Source organism: Sylvia atricapilla, chromosome 20 (genome assembly GCF_009819655.1).
Source record: "Sylvia atricapilla isolate bSylAtr1 chromosome 20, bSylAtr1.pri, whole genome shotgun sequence".
Lineage (NCBI taxonomy): Eukaryota > Metazoa > Chordata > Aves > Passeriformes > Sylviidae > Sylvia > Sylvia atricapilla.
In genome coordinates, this window is record NC_089159.1 from 8,770,323 (window position 1) to 8,792,900 (window position 22,578).

The 22,578-nt window shown below is 54.0% G+C and overlaps 1 protein-coding gene across 1 annotated transcript in view; it reads right to left on the reverse strand.

The window, feature by feature from the left end:
• The window catches only part of LOC136370307 (T-box transcription factor TBX4-like), a 32,293-nt gene extending 19,747 nt beyond the window's left edge, over window positions 1-12,546 (reverse strand). The window contains exons 1-3 of the mRNA XM_066333682.1: window positions 12,366-12,546; window positions 10,751-10,909; window positions 9,954-10,048 (exon numbers count right to left, since the gene is read on the reverse strand). Of these exons, the coding sequence (XP_066189779.1) occupies window positions 9,954-10,048; window positions 10,751-10,906 (251 nt within the window). The 5' untranslated portion in view covers window positions 10,907-10,909; window positions 12,366-12,546. The remainder of the gene's footprint in view (window positions 1-9,953; window positions 10,049-10,750; window positions 10,910-12,365) is intronic.
• Between the last annotated feature and the right edge of the window lie 10,032 nt (window positions 12,547-22,578).

Sequence of the window (22,578 nt, forward strand, 5' to 3'; positions counted from 1 at the left end):
AAACGTCCCATTTGAAAGAAAGGAGCAGAGAAAACCACGGTGGAGCTGCACCAGCCCTGCCCGGGAGCGAGGCCGTGCCTACAGTGGCTCTATAGAGCTCCCTGTCAGCCCTGGGAAGGGGCCAAAAACCTGCCTGAATTTCCCCGAATTTACTACAGGTCAATGGAGCTACTCAGAGGCACGAGGAGCTGCAGCTCGGCAGCAGCTTTGCACAAGCAGCCCCTCTGGCAGCCGTGTGCAGGCAGGAGCTCGGGGCGGATGGGCGGCTCCGGGGAGGATGCTCTGCCCCGGCCAGCTCCTGGACAATAGGTTGTTTCATCACCCATTGCTCGGGGACCAGCACAGGCACAAGAATGGCCCAGTGCTGCAATAAAACTTGCCAACGGTCTTTGCCAAGCTCTGGGAAAGCTCAGCCTGGTTTTGGTGGGAGGTCTGAAGCAAGACTCAGGGTAGATGTCTTGTTTTGTCCACCCTCCTTCCCGCACGGCTCCAAACCTGGGGAGAGCATTGCTGCACAGAAACGGGGGGGCAAAAACTGGGAATTTGGGGCTCCCTTCCCAAAAACTGGGAATTTGGGAGTGGGTGCAAGCAGGTGACATCTGATCCTCAAGGCACCTCCTGTGCCAAGGGCAGCTGCAGCCTCGGGCAAAGGGGCAGCTTGGGGAAGTTCAGTGATGGGCACAAGTGCAGCACAGCAAAACCCAACTCCCCGGTGAAATTTGAGCCACCAATACTCAGGAGAATAACTGAAGCATTTCCTGGCCTCAGCATCTTCTGCTCAGACCCAAAACCTGTTTGGACACAGCGTCCACGGGCTGCAGCAAACGCCCTGAACGTGTCAATGACAACACCATCCCTGGGGTGGGGATGTCCAGCACTGGACCAATGTCCTTCTGATCTGTACTCCTTTTTCTGAAAGCCACAGCAGGTGTGTGCCCAGCCCAGCAGCACACCTTCGGTGGAGGCAGCAGAGCTCAGAGAGCAGGGCCCAGCAGCCACCAGCAGCCCCAGAGCTCCCCTGCCCACCCAGGGACCAGCCACAAGCCCTGGGAGCACAAGAGACTCCGCACAAGCAGCCTCTTCTGTAAAACACCAAAACTGACAAGACTCCAGTTTTAGGCACGTTCAAACCCATTTCTCCCTCCCTCCAGCTCCAGCCAAAGCACAAGGGACCATCCAGGCCACTCAACCCTGTCCTGAGGGTCTTGTGTGCCCCTCAAAGTTCTCTGCTGAGGAAGGACAAAGTGCTGCTGTGGCCATGAGAGCAGCTCTCACCGCCCCTCACAGAGCAAAACTTAAATCAGGTTTTATGTTCACAAAAGAAAGGCGACCATGGGGAAAAACCTACAGTGCCTCCTGTGTGAGCAGGGCACTCCACATGGCATTAAAATCCCACAGTCACGGGGGGATGCCCTGGGGAAGGCAGAGGGGCTGAGCCTGGGCAGCTGGAGCAGGACTGGCATCACCAGAGCTTGGCACCACACTGCCACAGCCCCAGCTACACCCTTCCCCGCAGACGAAATGTAGCAAAAAACAGTAAAAGCCAGGAAAATAAACAAGCAGCACAATTCCACTGGCCTCCCAAGCTTCAAAGATGATGTGCTAGTGAATTATTTGTTCTGATAATGAAGCAGTCACTGCTTAGCTAAGTTTATGCTAGGCACATTTTATCTCTACGTGATATTCACAAATTGTTTTAAAATGAACTGTTAGAATAAGCATCTCTTGTTTATTTATTTATACTATTACTATCCAATCCCCTTAACCGTGGAGCAGTTGCTGACATGGAGCCAAAGCTTCTATTATGTTCAAACAAAGTTTAATTGATGTATAATTGGCTGGTTGGATTTGGAAGTGAGCGATAAGAGGAAAGCTTTTGCTTTCCTTTGGGGCAGCAGTTCCCAGCCTTTCAGGCTCTCCAGGCTTGGCCTCTTTGTGGGCATCTCACGTGTGTTTTAATCCCCAGATGAGCAGGTCTGGTCGATCCTGGAGAGATGGGTGGCTGCAAAGCTCCCATGTCCAGCCAAATCTTGTTTTTTGGGCAGGGGACAGCAAACCAGAAAAATGGAGAGAATGAGAGCTGATTGAGGAGCTCAAACACTCATCTGAGCAGTGGCTGTGCTGTGCCACAAAACCCTCACTACCCTCCTGTCACAAGGATCTAATCTGACCTTCACTTAGATGCCAACACCATTCCTGACATCCCTATGGGTGCATTAGCTGGGAAGGGATGTCTCTGACCAGCACAGGGTAAACAGGGAATACAAACAGTATTTCCATAGAGAAAACACCATAGAACCAGGACACCTGAGCAACTCAAGCCATGCCCTCACCAAAGGCTGTCTGTGCTCTCTGAAGCTCATGGATTTATGTGGATTGGTGCTCACTGCACGTCCCTGAGGTGGGGATGGTCCTTCAGATACTACTGAGTGCTTCCTTCTGTCCTTTCAAGGGCATAAAAACATCCCCACGCACTTCAGCAGCTCAGCTGTTGAAGAGAAAAAATTTCTCTAGTTAAAAGAGAAGATTTCTCTAATTGGCTTAATCTTTAAGACAATGAGACAAAGATTTCCAAAGACAGACAGAGATTTTACAATCCTTGCCTTTGGGATGGCCAAGTACACAGTGAAATGAAAATCCAGCAGTGACTGGATTTTCGGAAGCCCCCGTGCTGGGCCGCCTGTGGCAGATCAGGTTGTGAAAGGATCAGAAAACAACTGCTCACTCAACATCTTGGCTAACAAGCTGTGCAACCACCTCCTCAGAACCTGCTGGGCATGCTGAGACGCCTCCAGTGATGGTTTCAGAATGCCAAGGCTAATGACACACCTGCATCCCTGATAACAACTAACGCGGCCCCAAATTCTTCTTGAGAACTGCCCGTGGCTGCTTGAGGATGTTTCTCCTTGTCTTCACTGTTAGAAGGGAAAAGAATGGTGTGCAGAGGGCTTCAAGAACTATGTCTCCATTCTGATGACCTTTCCTCGTTTTTTTTTTTTTTTTTTTCTGATTTCCCCTCTTCTGACAAATATTTCTTCCACTGACTTAACGCATCTTTAAAAAGAATATTCTCCAGGGCGGATTAAAACAAATTTGGGGATGTCAGCTGTTTCTTTTAGCCTTTTAAATGGCATTTCCTTTTTGATAGATTCTTGCTTTCAGAAAATACTTTAAAGAGATCAAAGAGTTTTTCAACAGGGTCCCATTTTCCCAGTGTATCCTAACCCTCAGTCCCTTATTTCTCTTATCACCCACGCCACTCCGTTATGACGCTCTGTATACAAAGTAAGAGCAGTTAACTTTGAAGTGCTGGATTAGCCCATGCCAGATCCTTGCCTCAGAATAACAAACAATACAGGTTCAACAGGAGTTCTCATCAGTAGTTCATTTTTCAGCCCCAAATTCACTGTCACTAACACAAGCAACATTGAACTCTCAGTCTATGGGCAGATAGGAGAGATTTATCTGGTGGCAGGACCATGACCTAGTGATGAGAAGGTCAGACAGTTAAGGGATTTTTATATTTTTGGAATGGCGAGGTTGTATTTTTTCCTTCTGGCTAGCACATCTAATTTTTAAATAAAACATTGTTTCTCACATACTTGAGAACTTGGTTAGCTGGATGGCTGCTTTCATGGGGTCTAGAAACATTTCCTTTCTTTGCCCCATGGTGACTCGAGGCTCCTGGCCACGGGCTGCTTCTCTGGGCTTTCGTTTTGCTGCAGCTGAAGTTGAGCAGAGAAGGTCCCAGCGTGCAGAAGGATGGGAGAGGTGGTTCCAGCAGCACCAGCAGCACAGCACAAAGGTGCCTCAGAGAGAACCTGGGCAAGAATGTGGTCACCAACAGCAGGTTTGGGTTCCAGGTTCCAGGGCAGGTTTGCTCCCTCTCCAGCCCCAGAGATGGTTGGGACCTTCCCCAGCCCATCTGGGCTTGACCAAAGCCTCTCCTCACCCTGCCACCAGCACGAGGACGAGCAGGGAAAGCTTTGGGAACATCCTGAACTGTGAGCATCCCACGTGTTCAGAGAGCAGGGATGGCTGCTTGAAGAGAGAAGTGTTTTTAGGAACCAAACTCCCATCCCTGCCCTCCTCAGGATGCACAAGCTCTGCCTCTCCCTTGCCAAAAGCTGTCGACAACTTTAGCAGCAAAGCCAAGAGCCATTGGAGCTCACTCCTGCTTTTTTCTATAAAAGCAGGAGTTTGCCTCAACAGGATAATTCCAGGACCCCAAATTTAGGAGCAAGCAGATCAAACATTCCTCAAATATCTATTTTATTTCTATGTTTTAAATTGACGGCTCGCATTCCTTCGTTGATCTCGGATATTAAGGTTTGCTTTTGGATCAAAAACCATCAGCAGAAATTCTTGTAACTGCCTCAAAAGATTCTGGACAAATATTTCCCTTTAATTGTAATGAGAACTGGGCATCCATATGCCCTACAGAGGCATGGAAAATTTAACTTTTAAAGGATTATTCACACAGGAAAGCTGCACCAGCTTAGCCAAAGCATTTTATACTTCTTCAGACCTTGATGTCCTAAAAACTAGTTTTGTTTTGGTTTACTAAAGTTGATTGGGAACAGATTTTTTTAAAACTGAAATAAGCCACTTTTAAAATGAAACTCGAACATCTAAAGGGGATTTGTGTCTTTTCCACACATGCATGATGCTTTATTGGTTCTATTTTTTTTCCTACATATGCCTCTTAAAAACTGCTACCATAGAGACCAAAGCTGGCTTTTTACCTGTGCACATCCTGAACTCCAGCCAAAACTCAAATTCACTATCTTGAGCCTCCTGTTATGTCTCAGGGACAGTTCTGCTACCACAGAGAAATGACACATCGTTTTCTCTTCAGGAACTGTTCACAAAAATGTGACCAGACATCCTGTGAACTGGCATTTTTTTACTGATGAAACAAAAGCTTTATCAAATTTTTTGTCCTTGGCAATACCTGGATAGAAACTGCAACGCTGCAAAGACTGGCACCTTGGGGGGAAAAACCCTAGGGAACAGCTAAATAAATAATCAAACAGAAAGAAGAAATCTTGAGCCAGGAAGGCTGTGGAAGCAGAGATGAACTTCCAGCAGAAATAAAGCCTGAAAGATGAGATTTCACAAAGAATGGTTTGCCACGAGCTACAAAAAAAAAAAAAAAAAAAAAAAATCTACAATTGTTCAGTTAAATAATAGCACATAAAAGCAAGAGGATGAAATGGGAAAGCCAGATTTATAATGAAGTCCCTCATTTGCTTTCTGCTTTCCCCACCCCTCGTACAATTTCACAAGTGTGGAATTCCTAAAATCCCACAGGAAAGGTGTGCACCCTGCTACAACACAGCGATGCTCCCACAGCAGGGCAGCCAGAGGGGAGGAATCCAGATGTGCAGCTGCATCTGCATCCTCCAATACACCATTAGCATCTAGGCTGATTCGATTAATTGGATTTAATAAGATCTCACCGACTGGAACTTTTCTGTGGTGGTGGTTTTTAGGGTATTTTTTGGCTAAGTATTTTTTGCGGGGGCAGGGGAGGGTGAGGGATTTTTTTGGTTGGTTGGTTTGGTTTTGGAGGGGGGTTTGCCTGTTTTAACACACACACACACGGGAGGGTTTGTGAACAATTCTTTCCCAACTCCAGGCTCGCTGGATTCATTCCCCCATCCCTGGAAAGCCGCGCTGAGAGCAGCGATGGGAACCGGGAGCTCCGGGGCTCCTCAAACAACGGGATTCCTTCTGCCTCCTAAAAAACCTGCCCTGCAAAATCCCCTGGAGAGGGGCAGTGCTCAGACAACGGGATTCCTTCTGCCTCCCAAAAACCTGCCCTGCAAAATCCCCTGGGCACGGGCAGTGCTCAGACAACGGGATTCCTTCTATCTCCCAAAAAACCTGCCCTGCAAAATCCCCTGGAGAGTGGCAGTGCTCAGACATCGGGATTCCTTCTATCTCCCAAAAAACTGCCCTGCAAAATCCCCTGGATATGGGCAGTGCTCACACAACGGGATTCCTTCTGCCTCCCAAAAAACCTGCCCTGCAAAATCCCCTGGGCACGGGCAGTGCTCACACAACGGGATTCCTTCTATCTCCCAAAAAACTGCCCTGCAAAATCCCCTGGAGATGGGCAGTGCTCAAACAACGGGATTCCTTCTGCCTCCCAAAAACCTGCCCTGCAAAATCCGCTGGAGAGGGGCAGTGCTCAAACAACGGGATTCATTCTGCCTCCCAAAAACCTGCCCTGCAAAATCCCCTGGATATGGGCAGTGCTCAGACAACAGGATTCCTTCTGCCTCCCAAAAAACTGCCCTGCAAAATCCCCTGGGCACGGGCAGTGCTCAGACAACGGGATTCCTTCTATCTCCCAAAAAACCTGCCCTGCAAAATCCCCTGGGCACGGGCAGTGCTCAGACAACGGGATTCCTTCTGCCTCCCAAAAACCTGCCCTGCAAAATCCGCTGGAGAGGGGCAGTGCTCAAACAACAGGATTCCTTCTGCCTCCTAAAAAACCTGCCTGCAAACACCCTGGGCACGGGCAGTGCTCAGACAACGGGATTCCTTCTATCTCCCAAAAAACTGCCCTGCAAACACCCTGGGCACGGGCAGTGCTCAGACAACAGGATTCCTTCTGCCTCCCAAAAAACTGCCCTGCAAAATCCCCTGGAGAGGGGCAGTGCTCAAACAATGGCATTCCTTCTATCTCCCAAAAAACCCGCCCTGCAAACACCATGGGCACGGGCAGTGCCTGAAGGGCTCAGCCGTGGCCGTTTTTCCTCTCGTTCTCCCCGGTTAGAGCGGCTCCGGGGATGGACAATCTCTGATAATTCTCACCAGAGAATTATCCGGAGGAGAAATCAGTAATTAGAGCAAACCCTGAATGAGGAGGAAGGAGAGGAAGGCTCTGAGGGATGGAGCCGGCGCCCATCCCGCTGCCACCGGCGCTCTGAAGGATCCGATTTTTTTTTTCTCCAAAGTTCAGGGAACTTTGCTAACATAAACTTTTTATCTTTTGATGATCCTCTTAATATAAAATAATCTCTTTTTTTTTTCCCCTCCCACAATGAAGCAGTCGGACATTAAAAAGATAGCAAGTGCATTTTAAAGATGTTTCCACTTTATAAATCAAACTTTCTTGGCAACAACATGATTTCTATTTCAATGCTGAGCTTGCTGTGTTCTCCTAATATCTCCTACAGATCAGTCCTAAGAGGGAGTAATAATCCCCTAAAGTAATTCTCAGCCCTAAATTCTCGATAATTTATAGTTGGCTTGTTCTGTGGAGCTCTACAAAGAACGAAACAAATGACTCCTCCTTTCTCCCCCAACTAAGTTATCAATATTTGCCTTGTTTATACAAAAAAAGCTATTTTACACCATTGCCATGGAATTAACGCTTCCGCTGAGCTTTACATTTCCTCTCCATTGAGTGAACTTGTCATTAGAGTCCCTCTTTTTTTTTTTTTGTTTTTGTTGTTTGAAATTTAAAAATCAGGCTTCCATTTCTTTTCGTTTGTGCCCCTTGAGGTCAGACGGACCTACATTTAAGTGATTTCAACTAACGGCATTCAGGGGCATCTCTGTGCCTGCTGGGAGGGGGATTAGAGTCCTGATTAGTGCCTGCAATTAGCCGCTTTCCCTCATTCCACACCCCCCCAAACGCTAGATGCAAGTGCACACAAATCTCCATTAACCATCGTTTGTTTGTTGGTTGTTTTTTTTTTTTAATTTTAATTGGCTCAAGAGGAGGTTTATTATTGCGACTCTCTATTTAAATAGCTGGGGTAAAATAAAATCTGCACCAAGCAATAATTTCCATTTTGTCCTTTGCATGGGGATTAGCAGCAGACTGCAGCTCGTGGGCTGCCCTGCCCTCGGCACGGCCACGCGTGGCACCGAGACTGCAGGAGCTACGGCGTTTAAGTTGGTCGATTTTTTTTTTTTTGGTCATTAATGCTAATTATTTTGCGTGTTTTTGCCGTCGGTGCTGCAGCAGAGCTCAGCCCAAGTCAGGGAGAACCGAGCTGGGTCCTGGCTGGGGCTGTAGGGGCTGGTGACTCGCTGCTAAAAATGCCGATAAAAAAAAAACCCTCGTCCTGTGTTTTGACACCATTTGCAGCTGAATTCAATGGGGGAAAAAAATTTAAAAAAAAAAAAGGGGGGGGGTCTTTTGTTCCGTGTTGTTCATCAGGACTTCAGCCACTTCTTTCATTACTTTTTTAAAAAAATTCAAATCTGTTTATAAAAAATTTTTAAAGATTCTTTTAGCTCGACGGCGCTGTACTGAATTTCGCAAACGGAGAATTTGGCTCGGGTAACTTAAAAAAAAACAACCACCCCAATTTTTGTACATTTTGTAGTCTATCCCCCCAGTCCCACCTCCTGAAAGGTGCACTGGCAGCTCCACCGGACAAGGAATGTGGGACTGAGCCCTGTCCATATGGAGCTGTTTAAACAAGCCACGTTAAGACTTACAGAGAGATAACATGCACGTTTGGGATGCTTAGGGTCCAGGATTTGGTACAGATATTACACATCTCCGCACAGACACACTCAGATACTATAAATTAAGGGTGAAATATCTGAGGTCTTGATCCCCTCATCTGAGCTGACTTAGGGAACAGAGCCATCCAAACAAACCCGGCTCTTGCCATCAGCAAACGCCGGCAGAACAAGCCCTGAGATTTTATTTACACCAAAATAAGGTGTGAAAAGGACCGAGTTACCTGTGCCATCACTCCATAAACAGCCACATAGCAAATAAATGGAAGATTCCCGGGACATACAATCCCTCTCCGGGGGGAATAATGGGAATATCTTGCTTATTAGAGTGCAACTTCCCTGCACGGAGCAGCTGCTGCAGGGAGCAGCACTGCCGGGATGGAGGGAAGCAGAGGGAAAGCATCCATCAATCCCAAAAATCCAAAGCCGAGGGTTGGCTTCTGGGTCTCACAGTGTGAGCAGCAAACAGGGCAGAAAAATCACACACAAACTCCGTGAGCACCCCCGGCTGCTCTGCACGAAGGGATCAGACACCACAGAGAAATAAAAACTGCATAGAAATTATTCGTGGGGGTTTTTTTCCTCCGTTTTCTCCCCATTATTTGAGTGTGTGCTGCACGGCTCGCTAGCACAGGGTAAAACAAGCACTCTCAGGGCAGGGCAGAACCACTCACCGTGCTGGAATTAAATGTTAACACCTCAATTTTTCCCTCCCAGCAGCAGCGAGGTGAGACCGCTGCCCCAGAAGCCAAGGGCAGAGATACTTTGGTGCCCACAGTGACACACGGATAATTTTCTTGGGAATTATCCCATTCCCGAGCCGGTGATGGTCTGAGGTTTAATTCCGATTTTTAATTTTCTGACATTAATTCTGCCACAAAACAGCCCAGGCAGGACAGGAACCCTGAGAAGATGCAGGGCTGAGTTCTGGTCTCTCTTCCTGGATGTGCACACTGAGGGGATTCTGATTTGATAAAAATAATTATTTGTTTCCAAGGGAAAACAGATTTTTTTTTTTTTTAACCCAGAAGTGACACCCGTTTCTCTTTCAGTTTTGAGATTAAAAGAACGTTCGTACTGCTAAAACTCTGGTGCAGAGTATCCCAGCACAGGTCTTAGTGCACGGCACAGAAAAAGGGAAAGGGGTTTGCTTTGTGGGGGAAAAAAAAAATAAACCACAATTATGCTAATTTCCTAATTAAAAAATACTTTTAAAAAAATCATTACCAGAGAGAATCGGGACTAAATGTTCCAAATGACTCCACAACATTTTCTAGCATCTACATTCCAAAAACACATGTACAGTTCACACTGAAAAAACGATCTTACTGAAATCTGCCATCACAATAATAATTTTTAAATGCCACTGACTGTGGCAGCTCTGCAAAACCCAGTCTTGGTAAACAGGACAATTCACAGAGATCAGAAGCAATACATGTTTGCAGGGAATTTTCACTAACCTGCCTGCTTTGGTTATTATCATTTCCGTGCCAGCTTCATGAAATTTCTTCCATAGCTCCTTCTCATGGAGATAGACTTTGATATTTTCTATTGTCTGTAAAAAAATTAATTAAGATGATGAGAAGAGCAAGAAATGATGGGGAAAACTTTCGAGAAGGGTTGGGGATACTCAGGGCCCGTGCTGCAGCCGAGGCTCTGGGTGAAGCCACCAGCCCGTTTGGGAGGAGGATGGAGTTTCAAAAATTCCGCTGCCCTTTGCCAAAAATAAGAGAAACAAACGGAGGCCGGTTTTAATTGCAGACTTTCATAACCAGGCAGGACATTGCGGCTAAATGGAATTTTTTTTTTCTTTAATTTTTTTTTCTTCTTTTTCCTAGGGGGAAAAAAAAAAAAAAAAAAAAAAAAAAGTCTGTTGGGGTAAACTCGCCCTAAGCCTCCCAAAAAGCAGCCGCGGGGATAATGGACAAGGGCTGTGAGTTCCGCGGGGTGCCGGGGACATCGCAGAGGCACGGGGTGAAGGCACAGAAGCCGCATTTTATTTAGGGATGGAAAAAAAACCCCGGTGAATTCCGCGGGAGGAGCGGCAGCCGCGGCTTTTGGTGCTCGGTTTCTCCCTTCACCGAGCTGCGCACCGACGGCGGCCTGCTAGGGACAGCGAAAATAAACTCATAACAATAAAAAAAAAAAAACATTAAAAAAGGCAAAGACAAGTGAAGAAAAAGGAGCTTTCCTCGCAGCGCGGCCGTCGGGGAGATGGGTTCGCACAGGGCAGGACGAGCGGCCGGCCGGAGCGTACCTGCTCGGGGTCGGGGAGCTGCGGGCTGCTGAGCGGCGTGCTGCTGCCCCCGGCTACGCCGAGCACGGGGGAGCCGGCGGAGGTGTCCGCATGGCCGGCCGCGGGGGCTGTTGGAAACCCTTCCTCGGTTTCAGACAGGCTTTTCTCCTGGAGCATTTCCTTGGGGGGAGAGAGAGGCGCAAACGTTAGGTCCCCGCGCACAGGGGATCACGTCCAATTCCTACCCCTCGCTCGGCTCCGGGCACCGGCCACCTGCGAGGTCAGGCCCTCCCGGACGGCCCGGGGTCGTTCGTGGAGCGGTGACACCGGGATGTGACACGGCCGGGCCCGGGGGAAGCCGCTGTGCCGCAGTCACGGCCGGAGAGCCGCCCACGCGTGGCTGCGCTCCCGCTTGAACCAGGGCAGCTCATGTCTGATGTGGCCGTAGCCCCCCAGCCCCGATTCCTTCTCCCCTCCGCTACCCGTGGCGGAGCGCAGCCCGGCCCGGTCGGTCTCTCTGCCCCGTCCCGTCGGGGGCTCCGCGACGAAGAGCTGCGGCGGAGCCGGACGGTGTAAACAGGGGGAGTGCTGGGCTCCGAGATAAAAGGGCCCCTCTTAAACTTGGACGGAGACTGGGAAAAGCCAATAAAGATAAGGCCTGACAGCTCCGCCGGGGCTGCCGCGCATCAACGCCGACTTTTACAGCGCGGAGGGACGCGGCCGCCCGCCCCGCTGGACGGACGGACGGACCGACAGACAGACGGACGGACGGGCAGCGGCGGAGCCGAGGGGGAGCAGCCCGAGCGGGCTGAGGGGTGCCGGTCCCGGGCACCGAAACCTGCGGCCCCCGAGGGAACGCTCCTGTCCCCGGCCCGCAGCCCCGTCCCTGCCCCGAGCCGCCAAGGCCGGGCTTCCCTTCGGGACAGCGGCTGTGCAGGGGGAGAGAGCGGCTGGAACCCCAAACTGCAGCTCCAGCAGAGCTCCGGGGAGAGCGGGACCGGCACCCCAAACTGCAGCTCCAGGGAGAGCGGGACTGGCACCCCAAACTGCGGCTCCAGCAGAGCTCCAGGGAGAGCGGGGCTGGCACCCCAAACTGCGGCTCCAGCAGAGCTCCGGGGAGAGCGGGGTCGGGACTCCCAGCTCCATTCGCACCCGAATTCCAGGCAGAGCTCCCGCCGAGGAGCCGGACAGCCAGCCCGGCTGTGTTGAGAGCGGACACACATACCCCGGTGACCAGCCGCGGTCCCCGGGGCAGGGAGCACCGAGCGGGGAGCACGGTACGGGGCTCAATGCCCCAGGTCTCCAGCGGTCCCTCCGCCCGGCTGTCGGGACGGCCGCAGCCCGGCCGAGGCGCGGGTGTTTCCCGGCGTCCAAGCGCAGAGCGGAGCCGGGTGACCGGGAGGGCACAGGTGGGAGGTGTCCGCGGCCAAGCCCGAGAGCAAGGCTGCAGCCCCGGCCAGGGGCCGGTGCTCCCGGCTCGGAGCAGGTTGGCAGGCGGGGAGCAGCAAGGGAGCAGCGGGGCAGGCTGGCGGCGGTGTACCGCCCCAGGCCGGGGCTCGGCGGGCTGCAGGGAGCCCCGCACCCTTGGAAGCCCCCCGCTCCGTCCCGTCCTTCCCCCCGCACCCCGGGAACTCACACGGCCGGCCGAGGGGCAGGAGGCGCAGCGGGGGGCTCCGGGCTTGGCCTGGGGACGGCTGCGGCATGAAGGGCATCCGCGGGGCGCTCAGGCCGGGAGCGGCTCCGCGGCCCCCGATGGCAGCGGCGTGCGGAGCATCCCCCGCTGCGCGGATTCACTTTCCCTTGATCTCGGCGGAAAATGTTCCATAAAGATCCAGTTTGGGGCCTTTCGACTCCCTCCCTCTTTGTCTCCCCCCCCCCCACCCTCCCTTTTCCTTCCCCTCCTGTTGCTGACGTTGCCGCTGTCAATCACATCCCCTTACACCGACTCTGGCCCGCTCCGCCCGGCCCGGCCCGGCCCGGCCCCGCGCCCGCCCGACGGTCCGCACCGGGGGGCACCGGCGGGGGCAGCGGCCGCCCGGCCCAGGCGCACCGGGCCCGGCCGCGGCCTTCCCCGGCCTGCCTCGGCCCTGCGCCGGGCCTGGCGCCGAGCGGAGCCGCTCGCTGCTCCGGGAGCAGCCCGGGGAGAGGGGACATCCTCGGCACCACCGACCCCTCGCAGCCCCGACGGTCCTGGGGCTCCCCACTGCCCGGGCGAGGCCGAGCCGGGCGAGGCCGAGGCTTCAGCGGGGGGCATAGGCCGCGCTTGGAAGGGGAGCTGCGGCGGGAGCCGGGGTGGCCGGGGAGAGGCGATGGGGAAGAGCCGGGATCACGCCTGGGCAGGGGGCCCGCCTCAGGAGGGGCCCACGACCCCCGTGGGCTTCCCTGACCCCGCACCGCAGCCGAAGCCCCCGTGTCTGCCGGCCTGCGGCCTGCTCTCGGTGCGGGTCTCCCTGCGAGCAACGAGGACAGGGGCTCCCCCTCCTCTCCGTGTCGTGACAGAGAGCCCCGAGCCTTTCCACACGGCAGGCAGGAGCGGGGCGGCCACAACAAAGCGACGGCGAGGCCAGGCCGTCGGGGCCGCCACGAGGTGAGGGCGGCGAGGGAAGAGGCCCCTCGGCAGCCCGCCGCAGCTCCCTCAGCCCGGGCACCGCCGGCTCGGGGCTCGCAGCGCCACGCCAAACCCCCAAACCAGGAGGAGAACCCACGCGGGAGAGTTCCCGAGTGCTGTCGCGATTTCACGGGTCACTTCAGCCCGGCTGTCGCGACGACCAAGCCACACACACAGCGCTGCGCTGAGCCGACCCTCACACCCGAACCGCGCCCAGGCCGCCGCGCCCTGCCAACCCTTGTCGCGACAGCTGTGCTGCTGTGCCCCGCGCTCTATCGCGACAGCACCAGGCTCCGCGCTGCGCCGTGCCCGCCGAGGCTCGGCCCCTCCGCAGCCCTTACCCGAGGCGGGCGGGCGCCGAGGCGCCGCTCGCTCCCGCAGCGCCGGGCTCACAGGGACCCCGCCATGGGCCGGCGGGCAGGGGTCTCCCCGGGCTTTTCTTGAAAGTGAATTTAAACCCAAACTCACTCCCACCGTCACGTGGTGCCGAAATTGGGAACAGGAGCGGGATAAAAAGTAAAGTGGGGTCAACCTCGTAATGAACCTTTTCCCCAACTCCTTACCAAAGGGAGGGAAGGAAAAAAAAAAAAAAAAAAAAAAAAAAAAAAAAAAAAAAAAAAAAAAAAAAAAAGAAGAGAGAGAGAGAGAGAAAGGAAAGAAAGAAAAAAAGAAAGAAAGAAAGAAAAAAAAAAAAGAGGAGCTGAGCGGGCCCGGGGATGCGAGCTTGGGAGCGGCCAGCGGATCCCGCAGGAGGCAGCGGGATGGGGCAGGTGAGGCCGGGGTGAGCGGGGAGCCGGCACCGCCCTGTCCCCGCACAGAGCGAGGGGACACCGACACGGGCCTAAGGGTGAGGAGCCGTCCCGGGGACAGCGAGGGGCCCAGCTCAGCCGAGGGCTCCCGGGAGCGCCGCTCGGTTCCGCTGAGCCCCGCTTGGGCCGCTCCGTCCCGCCGCCCCGCGGGCCGGCCTCTCCCCGGTGAGCTGAATTTCGGTGTCACTGTGCGGTACCGGCAGCTCGGCTTTGTCTCGGTGAGTTTCCCTTCTGCCCTTCTTCCCTCAATCGCGGCGAGGAATACCGACCGCTGCCTGAGCTTCCCGACGGTAAATGCAGTTTCCCCCCCTCGAACAACAAAGAAGCAAACCGAAAACAAAACGGGCGGAGAGGGCGATCACAGGTGGGGAGGATTTAATTCAAGCAAACCCAAGGGCTCTCAGGTCAGGCCTCCTTCCAGGCTCCCACTTGCCCGTGGGTGCGTACGGGGATGCTGGAGCGGTGGGTCCGGCTCTTTCCGCGGCTGAGCCCGGCCCCGCTCGGCTCACCGTGCCCTGAGCCCGGACAGCACCTGTCCGGAGCGGGCTCCGGGCTCGGTCCCTCCGGCAGGGCACCGATTTCCTCAATTTCCTCATCCCCCGAGCAAGGGGGACGGGGCCGACACCGAGAGGTGAAGCGTCCTCGCCGGACGTAGCCCCTCGAAGGCTTCGCGAAGGCTCCGGCAAATGCAGGGCGAGGCGAAAGCAGCCCGACTGTCATCACCCGGCAGATAAACGGCCGCATCCCCGACGGCGGGGTGGCTCCTATTCACGGCTCATCAACGCCGAGCCGAGGGAGGATAAGCCCCGCTCTCAGGGACCGGCGCTCCAAACCACTCATCACTGTCACCGAGCCTCGCTCAGGCTCTGGCCCTAAACACCGGCCATTAATAAAAGTTTCCTGTCGCTTTTTTCCAGAGTTACACTCAGTCCGCGGCCCGGGGAAAACCCGAGTGGGATCCGCTCATCCCGCGGGATGCTCTTCCAGCCGCCGCGCTTCTCCGTGGCTCCTCTTCCTCCAAGGAAAACGCGCTTCTCTTGCCCAGCCCAGGAAAAAAAGCTGCCAACCCCGACGGAGACGAGGGGAGAAGCGAGCCCCGAGCCCGCACCCGATGGAACCGCGCGGCCGCGGCCCCGACGGCGGCGGGGAAAAGTCGGGACCGAGCCTCGAGCGCCTGGGTTGGCGCAGATTTACCGACTTGAGAGGAAACTCACCGGTTTACACTGCTGAGAAGGGTTTGAATGGATGAGTACTGAGAAAAAAATTGCCGAATTTGGCCGGTGACAAGGCTGGAAGAATGGAAGGCTAATACTGAGTTATGCATGGACTCGGGAGGAATTACACAGCATCAGAGCCTTGCTTCTAAACAGCGACAGTGCCAAATTTCTAATAACTGTGTAATATGCTTATTTATACCATACAAGGACTTACAAACCTCATTGTGCATAGCAGCTGGGTCATATTTCTTTACCCTTCCATTCCTCCGGCTCTTTTGCCAAGAGACTGGTACCAAACACTTCTAGGCTGAAAGGAAAACACAAAATTTAATCGCAAAGAAACGATGACAAGGAAGCGTGGGTAAGATACGGGCTGACATGCAGCCCTTTAATCTTAAGCATCTGCCTAAAATAGATGCGCTAAGGGGGTATTGGAAATATGCACGGTTTGAAATGCAAGTGATTCTCTGCTTCTAAATCGTTCAGCCCAATTATCCACACGTATTTCCCTGACCTGGGCACGTTTGTAGGCTCTAAGGCTTTGTTTTAAACTGTTAAGTAAATATTTTAACGAATGTTTTAAAAGGTTGTAAACGATTGTGCTGCTCAGTCTCGCACCAAGCCCCGCTGGAACCGGGTAAATCAAACGAAGAACCATAATCCGATTTGTTTTTAAATATTTGGGGGTGGGTATTTGTTAATTTTATCCAAGAGTACCAAGTGTACTCACCCCTCGTAGTTTCAAACCAAGCTATGCAAGATGCAGCCCGGCAATGTTATCCAGAAATAATTAAACTATGAACGAATATTCACGCGTGTAGACATTTTTAAAAAGATTAACTATTTTAGAAATAAAAGCTAACAACGGTGGAATTGGTTTAACTTTTTTAATTAGCGCTAATTTTCTCCGAATGCTTTTGATTTTTATTTTTTAATATGCTCTCTTACTATTTTTTAAAGTAGCATCTAGAAAAACTAACATTTCAAATCAACCGCACATTTTTTGAAGAAAGAGAATTTTACCATGAGCTTGGCAAAGTCTTTGTTAGAACGAATAGTCCAGAGATCATTGCCCTGGTGAGCATCAGACTGAGATAGTCCCCAGCCAAAGCTCTGATTTAACTCCAAGATTTACATACATACAAAAAAAAAAAATCCCCACCCCACCCCAAAAACAAACCAATGAACAAACTCCCTCAATCTGTTTTGTAATAATTTTTTTTTAATGATTATTTTAATGAAAAGACCCCTAAAGCTACAACACGCTGGAGGATGGGAGCAGGCAAATGGAGCTGGGATGGGAATGATGGCTTCAAAAATAAAAGGAGAACAAAGCCCGGCCCTCGGAGAAATCACACGGTGATTTCTCTGCAGCCTGGCTCCCAGTGCCCCCACCCAACTCTGCTGTGGGCTGGGGTCTGGGCAGGGCTGGCGTTGGCATGGGGTGGGGACCAAACAAGCCCTGTCACCTCTGCTCTGCCATCACAGCAGGGCAGGGCTCTGGTCACACCATCCCTGGTGGTCCTCGGTGCTGCCAAGGCTTGAGGGACAGCCTGGAGGAGAAAAGACCCAGTGGTGTGGGTCAGGGTGGCAGCCAGGTGTGTGCGTGGGGAGGGGACAGCAGCCCCAGGGCGGCTCAGTGTCCTGCAGGGACATTGGTGGAGAGGGAGGAGGACACGTGGAAAGCTCCTGGGTGAAGCTGCTCTGGAGCACCTGGGCAAAAATGAGAGGCACATCAATCCACTGAATGACACCAGGGCGAGTCACTTGTCACCAGGCAGGCAGAGAAGAGGAGAGGCTTGTCTTAAGCCTTGCATCAGAGCTAGAAAGTGCCTTAAGGTGTTGCAAATCCAGCCCAGTGTTGGCAGAGCAACGTGTTGTGGCTCTGCACAACATCCTTGGCATCATCCGTCCGGGGATGGGGCACTGGGAGAGTCCTGCCCAAAGTGATTGTTCACTTTGTGCTGGGGAGGAGGAGGTTATTGCTATGGGAAATCACTGTCCTCGAGGGTAAACAGAGGAAAATGCTGGTCTGGGTGAGAAATTCCCAGCGTGAGGAATGAAGGCAGCCAGCTGCCAGCTCTGTCTCTGCCCTGGAGCTGGGCACAGACTCTGTCCCTCAGCGTGGCACAGTGTGATGCTCTGACAGAGCAGCCAGGGCCCGTGGGGCCAAACAACCTTGTTCAAACATCAGAGCCCACGCAGGGGCCAGAAGCCCTGACCCACAGCCTGAGCAAGGCACAGCCAAGCCCTCACAGCCCACCAGAGCCTGCCACTCTCTTCGGCCAGTCCCTTTCCCCTGTAGGGCTGCCCAGAGGGAATCTTTCCTCTCTTCCCCCCATCCAGGGCTGGACCCACAGCCTGGCAGGGCGTCAAAACAGTGCTCAGCACTGGAGCTATGGGGAGAGAACAGAAAACACTCCGCCAGGAGCAAACAGGGGCCCTGGGGGATTAAACCTTTGCCAGATGCTTAGGAGAACCTTGCATCATCGCAGCGATCAGTCCTGGCTAATTCACCCAGGGCAGGTTTGGGGCTGTGAGGCTTTCAGAGCAGGGGAAGGCAGCCGGGATTGCCAGGGGCAGAGGGGAGCAGGGAGCAGCAGGAGCAGCCAGCCGGGCTGGAGGGGCTGCAGCAGAGGCACAAACACTCATCCGGATGTGGGGCTGCTGCAGAGGAGGCGGCACGATGGGGTGGAGGAAGGCGAGGTGAGAGGCAGATGAGAGCAGAGAGGAAGGGGGCTGTGGGGGTCTGGGGTGCAGGAGGCTGGGGGAAAGGGGCCACTCTGGGGAAGGGTTTTGCTTCCAAGGGCAGCACACATCACCAGTGAGCCTCGGGGATGTGGCAGCTTGCTCCCTGCTCAGTCACATCCCTCCCGTGCCTCCATCCCACTCCCGGGACACTGACGTGAAACACATTCCTTGGGCTGCAGGAGCAGGGGATAAATGTCTCCCCAGGCCTGGGACAAATGCTCCTCTCCATTTTGGGCATTCTCCTCCCTGCCCAGGGAGCGGGTTTGCTCTGAAAGCAGGGCTCAGCCTTCGGGGTACCATTGCCTCCCCAGTAAAGGGACAAGAACTGCAAAAAGGCCCCACATTCCCATTCCTGGGGAAGGTTCTCAACAGAAGCAAACAGCAAGGGAAATGATGGCCAACTGGGACGGGCCCCAGAAGCTGGGAATTTCCTCCTCCTGGGACATGACTTGCTGTGGGACCCCAAATTTGCTGCAGGTACAAGAAGGGAAATGGGAGAGAGGGGAGGGATGAAATGCTGGAGCAGCATCTGCCCCTGGCTCCAGCAAGGAGAGAAAGGATGGCTGAGATTCATTAAATAAAGAGACAGGAAAACCTTGCTTAAGGAGCTGTCTGGGAAAGGGGCCATTTCAGGCCTGCTGTATCCGAGTGCCAGTGATTTGGGGCCAGAACAGACAATTGCTAAAATTTCCTCCAGGCTCTGCTGTGCAAGGAGCTGCTCTCAAGCAAAGCAGTTCCAGAAAGTCGTGGGGAGCAGCTTACTGGTGCTGTTCTGCTCGGGTTGAAGGACCAAGCTGACTCCTTTGGGAGAAGGGAAGGAAAAAGATCCCTCAAATTAGGAATTTTTTTCATAAAACAGCTCAGAGCACTGACCTGGTGGTGCAGAGAGGATGAGGCAGCTCCTACAGGAGGAAGGGCATAAACATCTCACCATGCAGTGAGAACAGGGAGAAGGAGGGGAAAGGGATTTCATGATCCTCAGGATGAGTCTGCACCTGTCATAAACCAACAGGGTGAAATTTGGGAAGAGGCAGGAGCAGTGGGGGACAGCAGGAGAGGCTCCCATGGAGGAGGTTTGCATCACTGAACTTCAGCACAGCTACAGAGGGAGTCCAGCTGCTTCTGGCCCTGCCATTCCCTGCTCTTACCTGGGAGCCAGGCCGGGGAGAGGGCAGAATGGGCTCTGCCCCAAACCCCAACCCCTGCTCCACCAGCAGAGAGGAGGCATCCACGCTGGGATCTCTCACCTTGCCCCAGGTGATGAGGCTGCTGCAGGTCTGCCAGCTGGTCAAAGGGCTGACCTGGCTGCTTTGGGACATCCTCAAGGTCATTCTCCACCTCTGCCACTTCCATGCTGGTAAATGGCTGGAAAATGCTTGCCTGGGTTGGGAATATCAATGTGAGGAAGCACTTTGGGCACTGGGGTCCAGCACTGGCCATGGAGCCTCAGGGACTGTGGGGACAGCAGGCACAGAGCAGCAGGATGGTCCTCTCTGATCCTGAAATCAGAAGCTGGGAGGCGAATCCATCCCCTCTCTCCTGTTTTGCCATGTTCCTGCTCCGAGTTAAACCTAGAAAGAGTAAAAAAATACGGATGAGAAATGCTGGTCAGTGCTTTCTGTACCAGCATCCTTCATGTACAACACATCCCCAGCACCTCCAGCCAAGGAGAGCTCTGTGGGTTTTGCCTCTGTGCTGGTGCCACCGACAAAGTGCAGAAAAGCCTCAGAGCTGGAGATAAAATGCCCTGAAGCAGATGAAATCAGCCGGGAACACCTGATCCTCATTCCCACAAGGTTATGGTTAAGGTTGCGAAACGAAGGAAGTGCCGCACTGGCATGCTGGCAGCAAATCAAAGCAAGTGACATTAATTAAAGCATATGTTAGGAATAGGAAATTAAGCTAAAGCAACATTTCATCTGCAGCGTCTTCTCCGGGCACTTTAGAAAGGGTCTAAGTTTACTGTAGGGAAAGAGAAATGAGGAGGCTGGTGCAGAGGATAGATGTGCGGGAAGTTAAAAGAATTAGAGGAGAGTTTTAAAAGCTTTAGACTATACACTCAAGGTCATGTTCACTCTCTGTATTTATTTTGAATTGTGAGTGAGGGGGAAGACCGAGAGTGCTGGCTGGCACTGAGGGAAGACTCAGGCTGACATGGAGCAAGCATCCTCGACAAGGGGGCTCAGCCCCAAACTGGGACCCTGTGCACTCCTCCCTGCGTGGCTGCACCAGGCACTGCTTTTACAAAATTACATATAATTCCCCAATTTTGCTTTTCTGCCCCGGAATTCACCGAAGCTCATTTCTCTGGGCAGCTGAGGACAAAGGCACCGCTGTCCCCTTGCACGGGGGGGAAACTGAGGCACGGCGTGATTGACAGCTTTGGAGCACGGAGCGAGCACAGAGCTGCGAGCACGGATCAGAGCTGCTCTCCAACCCCCTGAGGAACCACGAGAAGCCCCGGAGACCCTCTCCCACGGTGTCTCCCAGCCTCGGGCCCTTCCTGCTGCTCCCACCCTCGGAGCTGGCAGCGATGCTGCAGTCCCGACCCACTGTGGGCGTTTCTGGGGCTGCAGTGACGCCGCAGCCACCCGTGTCATCCCGGGTCACCCAGCTTTTCTCCACCAGGGCCTCTCTCTGCTGGGGCTGTGAGCGGGGCCAGCCCGTGGCACACCGATGGCATCACGTCCCCGTGGGAAAGGGGGTGACATCCCCGCTGCCCGAGCTGTGCCAGCAGCTGTGCCATGCTGTGGTGGGACAAAACCTGCCCCAAACCCCACGTGGAGCGCTGAGGGATGAAGCCCGGACACGCTGGTTTGTGCCACGCTGAAACCATTCAATTAAAACATTGAAATATTCATTGAATTCACCCATCGTGGCCGTCCTTTCCCACCCTGTCCCCTGCCGAGTGTGTGCTCCTCACCATCCCCTCTGCCTGTGCAGTGCCCGGGGGTGACAGTGGGGTGACAGTGGGGCTGACAGTGGGGGTGACAATGGGAGTGACAATGGCGGTGACCGTGGGGCGACAGTGGGGGTGACAGTGGGAGTGACCGTGGGGAGACCATGGGGGTGACAATGGGGGTGACAGTGGGAGTGAAAATGGGGGTGACACTGAGGATGACAGTGGGGGTGACAGTGGGGGTGACCGTGGGGCGACAGTGGGGGTGACAATTGGGGTGACCATGGGAATGACAGTGGGGATGACAGTGGGGGTGACCATGGGAATGACAATGGGGATGACAGTGGGGGTGACAATGGGGATGACAGTGGGAATGACCATGGAGTGACAATGAGAGTGACCATGGGAATGACAATGGGGTGACAATGAGAGTGACCATGGGAATGACAATGGGATGACAATGGGGATGACCCTGGGGGTGACAGTGGCACAGGCAGCAGAGTCAAGCAGCGAGTGCCAGAAGCCGGGCCGCCTCCAGGCTCTCTCCCTGCCCCGCTGCCGCCTTCCCCGCAGCCATAAATCGCTGGCCGGGCCGGGCCGGGCTCCCCACGGCGGTGTCTCGGCGATGAGTTACGAGGAGCGAGCGGCGCTCCAGGGCTCCGCTCCAGAGCCCCGAGGGGAGCGGCTCCCTCCTCCCGCACTGCCCGGAGCTCCTTTCCTCCCGCTCCCACGCTGCCCCGGGGGGCTTCACCCCACGGGACCCCCGTGCCGGCCGCTTTGGGGAGGAGAGCCGGCTGCGGCGCCGTGTTTACCCAGGGCGAGCGGGCAGATGGCTTGCTGACAGCTTCAGGAACACCTTGTAGCAGTTGCGGTGATTCCCGAGATCCGTTGCTTCCCATTTCAATTCACACATCATGATTTCTAAACCTCAGCTTGTACCTTCCCCAGCAGAGCTCCCCGACCTCCAGCCCGGCTGCACGCAGTGGCTCCCGGCTCGGGAATGACGGGGAATGGATCCTGTGGCAGCAGGAACCAGCCTGACACTGCCTCCTCCCGAGGGCAAAGCCCCTTCACCTGCCAAAGAAAGGGGCACAAGCAGCAGAGAGGCTGGAAATTATTCAGAGGATGTAAGTACTTCTTAAGGATGAAGAATTCCTTTTTCCCATCCCCTTCTCCAGCCGAGCCGTGGTTGTAAATGTGGGGACAGAGAACAGGTGGGTTGGCACGTGTGAGTGCCTCCTGCTTTTGGTGTGGGGCATCTCCCCTGGGGATGAGTCCCTGCCATCAGCTGCTGGGGACCAGCGTTGTCCCCACGGCGCTGTGGCAGCCCGCTCAGCCCCTGGTGCTGTTTGGGAGCAGCTCACAGAGGCGAAACTGGAGCTGGGATGGAGCTTGGCCGCGGTGGCTCCTATAAATTTGGTCAGCAGGAGGCTCACACCCACCTGGAATGGCTGCTGGAATAGCCCCACCTTCCCTCCAGGAATTGCCTTCTGGGGCTGGTGGGACCCCAGAGCTGCTTGTGGGGACCTTTGTGCTCCCACCGAATTCCCCAGGCGAGTGTGAAC